General features: G+C 44.4%; 1 protein-coding gene across 3 annotated transcripts in view; it reads left to right on the top strand.

Annotated features, from left to right (window-relative positions):
• The first annotated feature begins 658 nt into the window (after positions 1-658).
• The window catches only part of RICTOR (RPTOR independent companion of MTOR complex 2), a 77,335-nt gene continuing 71,993 nt past the window's right edge, over positions 659-6,000 (top strand). For all 3 annotated transcript variants that reach the window (XM_069000823.1, XM_069000822.1, XM_069000824.1), the window contains exons 1-2: positions 659-757; positions 925-972. In XM_069000823.1, the coding sequence (XP_068856924.1) occupies positions 709-757; positions 925-972 (97 nt within the window). In that variant the 5' untranslated portion in view covers positions 659-708. The remainder of the gene's footprint in view (positions 758-924; positions 973-6,000) is intronic.

Raw genomic sequence — 6,000 nt, 5'->3', positions numbered from 1 at the left:
ATTTGGGACGTCGAGTGCCAGGATTTGCCTTGTCTGTGGCTGTCTGTAGCATCAAGGCATGATGTAGGGTGCTATCAGCAAATTTAAACTTCTCCCTAAAAAGGAGCCAGTATGTCAGTGCATGGTTTCTTGCAGTGGGACTTCTTTACGACATTGGTGTTTTTTGTTTTTTGGGGTTTTTTTTTTTTTGTTTTTTGGTTTTTTTTTTTAATATATACATTTATTTTATTAAACAATTTTAACAAATGTAAAAGCAGTAAGAAATAGAGCAGCACTTGAGCCTACAGAGAGACCCATTGCGCACAAACCAAACAAGCGATGAAAAGCTATTTCTTTTTCCTGTTTTTAATTACTTCACGCATTAAAAAGCAGAAAACATCCGGCGTACAAAGCCCACGGTCACGCCGCACCCACGTGAATTACCACCTCATCACAAGGCCGGGAAACAGGGCGGACAAACCCCGAAAAAACAAAACAAACAAACAAACAAACAAACAAAATCACAAGAAAAAGAAAAGAAAAAAAAAGTAATTTCTGTTGTCAGGCCGCTCCCGCGCCCCATCCCCGCCCCGCGCCGCCTCAGCCGCCCCCGCGCCCGCGGTGAGGGGGGAGGTGCCGGGGGGGGGCGCCCTCCGCGTCGCGGCTCCGAGCGCCTCCCCTCGCGAGAGCGGGCGAGGTTTCCGGTGTTGTGGCTGCGGGGCCGCAAACATGGCGGCGACGCTCCGCGCCCGCTCGCTGAGGCACCTCCGCATCCGAGGTGAGGAGCGTCCCACGGGCCGCCCCGCCGGCGCCCGCCCCGCCACGGTGCCCGCCCCGCCACGGTGCCCGCCGGCGTCCCCCGCTCCTCTCCCCTCTTTCTCCTCCCTGTCCCCGGCTCCTTCCTCCCCGCCCGTCTAATGCCTTTCTCTCCCCCCGTTCCCGCAGGTCGGAACGACAGCGGCGAGGAGAACGTGTCCCTCGATCTCAGCCGAGGTACGGGCGGGGCGGGGGCGGCGGCGGAGCTGAGCGGCCTGGTGGTGCCGCGGGGCGGGCGCGGGGGCCGAGGCCGCCGGCGGGGGCTGAGTGGAGCCGCCCGCGGGTGGGAGCCGCTCCTCGGGCACTTGTGGGGCCACGCCGAGGCCGCGCCGGGGCCGTGCCGGGGCCGTGCCGGGGCCGCGCCGGGGCCGCGCCGGGGCCGCGGGGCTCCCTCCTCCCCGGCGTGCGGCTTAGGCTGCTCGGCCGCCGCTGGGGCTGCCCTCGAAGCCCCTGTTACTCGCAGACGGCGTTGTTTACAGTGCCTGACCCTCCGGCTGATCTTGCCGTGCGCCTCTGAGCAGCACCTCGGCAGCGGCGAGTGTTCCGGTCTCCATCCCTTTTTCGTGTACTCCTGCCCGCCCTAGGCCGGCTGGCCACGGCGCTTGCCCTGAGCCTCTTGCTCCAAGACCAGTAGCCACTCATCTCCCCTTTGCTTGTTAAATTGCTCCAAACATCCTCCGCTGCTCCCAGATGCATCTGTGTGTGTGTGTGTGTGATGAGGGGGGCTAAGAGGAAGGAAGCAACGCTGATATCTGCTACACACTAAGAAATTTTGTCTCAGACAAACAGGTGCTCGTTCCTTACCCACACGTATAGGCCAAATGTGATCTTGCCTTGATGAGTAGTGAGGTGAGGGTTAGACTCTCCCAAAGAGATGGCTAAAATTCAAAAAGCAAACTGGAATGTCATTGCTCTAGAAGCAGTGATATTTTGTGGGACAGAGGATCCTAGTCTGGCGGAGGGAATAAAGTTGATGCTGGTATATAACTGTTCTCTTCAGGAGATCCAGGATGGTTATTACACTTAATAGATCCGTTTTCTGAGGAAGTAGGCAGGGGAATGACAGAATCAATGAGATTGATAAAAATGGCCTGTGAAATGGAAAAGAAGTAAAAATATCAGCAGTAGAAGTAGTGTTTTCAACTTGGAATTGTTGATACTGCATCATACTTTCTCTAATTCTCTTTTCCCCTAAAGTAAGCTGTGTTTAGAATTATTTTATTAAGCAGTTTTATCATGGGCTGCAAGTTATTTCTGTGTATACATATCATATTTACAAGTATGTTTTAATAGCTGGGAAAACTGCTGGGGTTTCCTCAATTTAAAGAAACAGGCTCTTCTGTCTCTTCTCGCTTTATCTCCCAAAAGACATGATTGCTTTAGAGAAATACTGTCTTTAAAAATCAAAACTGGTGAAACTTTCATCAGCAAAATGTAGAACAAAGGCTTTAACAGTTTAAGCACATGACATAGTTATTGCTGTAAGCAGTGCTGTTTATGAAATCTGCAAAATTAGGATTTAATGAAGGGGTTTAATAACTTTTTTATGTTCTGTAACATACTGAAGTGTTCTGAGGTGAAAGAACAGTACACAAAATTTAAATGCTGGAGTGGTAATTTTGAGATGTGGACTGTTTGAAATCTTCTAATCAGAATTTGGTGGGTGACTATGATTGTGATATTGACTTTTGCCATGAGGTGTTTTCAGCTGCCTGCTGATTCCAAGAGACCTTTAGTAATAGCAGTACAACTACGACATGTGTATAGTGTTGTAAAAGAGGCTCTTGAGTAAGATACAAAACACGTTTATAATACAATGAAAAAAGGTATTTTGCACTCTGGCTGTATAGCTCCTATTAAAAAAAAAATCGTTGGGGAAATCAAATAAGAGCTTGCTTTAAATTTAGATGTCAAAAAACCAAGGGTTTTGGGCTTTTTTTGGAAAAACTACACCTGACTGACCAGAAACCACATAACACTGTGTATCCACGGTAGGTATTAACTGCATTTTAAAGAGGAAACCAAAGTAAGAAGCTTAAAATTTTGTCTCAGCAAGACATTACCTAAGCTAGATGATAACTTGATTTCCACAATGAACACAACGAATATTTGTTTTTCCAGCTGTTACAATAGTTATGGAAGCAATTATTTTAAATATTTTGTTACCCTAATTTGGTACTAATAGTGCAGTGTTTTGATTCACTGTGTTGTGCAGATCACATAGTTTTCCACAGGGCTCACGTTTGCATTAGCTTAAAAGAATGTTCTAATGTTTTTTGTTTCCCGGTACAACTGAACTTTGTGTTGATTAATGTGAAATATCTGATTTGGGCAAAGTAGAGAATCACCATAAACAGAGCGTAGCCATATGCTTCTAGTTACAGGGGCCTCTTTGTTACAAAAACGAGAAATTATATTGGCACTGCCTTATTTTGAATAGGTTCCTGTTAGTAATGGCATGACTTAGCATACAGGTTAGACCTTTACTCGTCTATACCTGTGGACTGTATACTGTTTACACTTTCCATGCAAGAGGCCAGTGCTGTTATTAAGAATTTCAAAACAAATAATAAATGTGGGGAGAGCATTCCTGGCTGTGCTGGTTTGAGTTCAGCTTCTTCCTGGCTTTTTGAGCAGTAAGGCTTGAGGAGTGCCTTGCTGCTTGCAGAGTGGTCTACATTTCTCTGTATGTGTTTGGTTTGCTCTTTTCTCCCGTCCTGTAGTTACAGGGTTGCTCATGTTTTCCCAGAGGACTCCAAGCTTTTTTACAAATTTTCACCATGGCTGCTGTCCTACTCAGCCCTACCCATCTTCTAAGGGGATTCCGATAAATCATTTTTTAAGAAAACCACTTTGCTGAAATGCTGATCAACTCTGGAAGAATTGTCCCCAAGATAAGCATTTTTGTGTATAAGGCTGGTATAGTAAGAAAAAATGGTGCAGATACAGGGCAGACTCATTGCTTTTGACTACTTAAGATCATATGTCATGTATTCTGTTGATTACAAAATTGCAATTAATAACTGGGATTTAGAGCGCTCATGTTTTGGCCTTGTGTAATATTACCTGCTCAGAATAGAACAGAAAAGGAAACGGAGGACAGACTTGCCACCAGTATAACTCCCATTGGAGTCATCTGGAAGGAATTAGCAATGGGATGAGAGAGATTGGTTTAATTAGACTACTGAAATCAAGCTCATAACTTCTGAAGGCCGAAAAGGACAATTGAAGGTATCGACCAGATTAGTGCATTTGCTAGGAATTTTTCCACTGACTCTGGCCACGGTTGCATATATAACCATAATACAAATATTATACGCCTTTTCTTTGTTTCTGACTGCTTTACAGGCATTCAGAGCTGAGTCACAGAAGCATATATACCTCCCAGAGCTCTGGGCACTCCTAAAGGCCTGTGTAATCCACACTTCATTTGCTCATAAGTTTTTGCAGGGAGCTTGGACTAGGTGACCTTGAAAGGTCCCTCTCAGCCCAAACCATTCTGTGCTTCTTTGCTCAGGTCTGTAACTGGATCACCTTATCCTGCTGGGTGACCAGCACCTCTTCTTTTGTTGGAATTTTGGTTGTTGGCTGTTGTCCTTGGGTCTTGAAGACCTAAGTAGCTTGGAACTTGGCTAGTTGAGAGCAGTCTCATGGTGCATTTTCTGTAGTCAGGCTCATCTTCCTTCAAGGGATCCCTGTTTTCTTGGAATCCTGTAGCTCAGAGGTTGCACTGGCTATTAGGAACTTTTCAGAGCTTGTTTGCTTACCAGTGCAGGAATGGCAGCTGAATACTGAAGTTGAGTAGAGTGCTGTTCATGTCCGTATGTGTTCATTTCCTCCTTTTTGAGGGTAACAGTCTTCACTTTCTGATACTGTACTCTTTAATCAACTGAAATGTCCCTATCTCAAGCATTAGTACTTTCATTTATTATTCAAAAACATGTATTACAAGATACTACTTTGGTTTATCAACTTGTGCAGCCAATTCTCTCTATTTGTTTAAGTGTTGAGTCTTCTGACTGTAACACAGGACATAAAGCAGCTGAGAAAACTGGTTGGTTTTTTTTCTTCCTGAGACCGATATCACAAAATTGACTAGTGTTGTCTGAGAAAATACCCTTTTCCTTTTTAGCCTTCATTTCCCCATGTCATGTAGGTAATAATAAAATATAGAGGAGTTCCATTTAAATTCATCAGGTCTAAACTGTGTTACTTTTCTTAATGTGCTTGAATAATTTTAAACCATGTAGTATTTTATTCCATGTTCCCACACGGCAAATTGTAATGCATTGCATGCAGGGCAAACATCTTGGGATGCTATTTGCAGTTTACAGCCCACAGAAATGTTGGGCATTTTTAAGGGTTATTTGTGGGATAGTTAAAGAAGGCTGGATGAATTTTGTTTCCAAAATCAGCTTGAGATTTGATGACCATACTGTTTCCAGCTTCCTTCATCAGTGTGGAAGAAGCAGGGAGGAACAGAGCACACATCTGATACTGAAAGCTCAAGTAGTGGGGGAAGGAAAAAAAAACCTTTTTGGAGTGCTTGCAGCATGGCAGTAGGGAACCACTGCAGAGATGGCAGCTGGTGCATACTTTTTGATGCCTCAGAGGCAGTTCTTCCACTCTTAAGTCTGATACAGAAAGCCTTTAGGTGGTTCTTTGCATATTCATGGAAAATGTGGCCTAGCTTGAAAACATCGAGAAGTGGAGTTCCACCATGCTGCAGAAGCAGTATTTTTAAAACAGCCAAATAATCAAAATGTGTGGGCACCTTTCACCCTTACTTTGCAGTATGACATAATTTTCATGGGTAGCTGTAGCAGGATGTTGAGCTTCAGCAGGTCGCACAGAGCAGTTGTTTTTTGCTCCCTTGTTTGTGAATCTGTAACAGAAACTGTAAGAGTAGTAAGAAGGTAATTAGTAACATTTTTTATTCAGTGTCCTGAGAGACAAAGTATGTGACAAAGGGGCAAAAACTGTTGAAGAGACCTCTTAACTTTGCTTAATGAGAAATGTTCTACTGCATTATTTTTGTATGTTGAAGTTTTTTGTTATATAGGGAGAACAAAGGGAAAGTGATCAATGATGGTGGCCTGCTAACTTTTTTGGCAATGTGTAAGCTTTTGATAGGTTTTAAAAGTAAGAGAGTTAGGTGCTGAATACATGCACTTCAGAATTAAGTCATACACTTAAACTTTCCTG

The sequence above is a fragment of the Aphelocoma coerulescens genome, assembly GCF_041296385.1.
Source record: "Aphelocoma coerulescens isolate FSJ_1873_10779 chromosome Z unlocalized genomic scaffold, UR_Acoe_1.0 ChrZ, whole genome shotgun sequence".
Taxonomy (NCBI): domain Eukaryota; kingdom Metazoa; phylum Chordata; class Aves; order Passeriformes; family Corvidae; genus Aphelocoma; species Aphelocoma coerulescens.
This window is presented reverse-complemented; position numbering and strand designations above follow the sequence as displayed.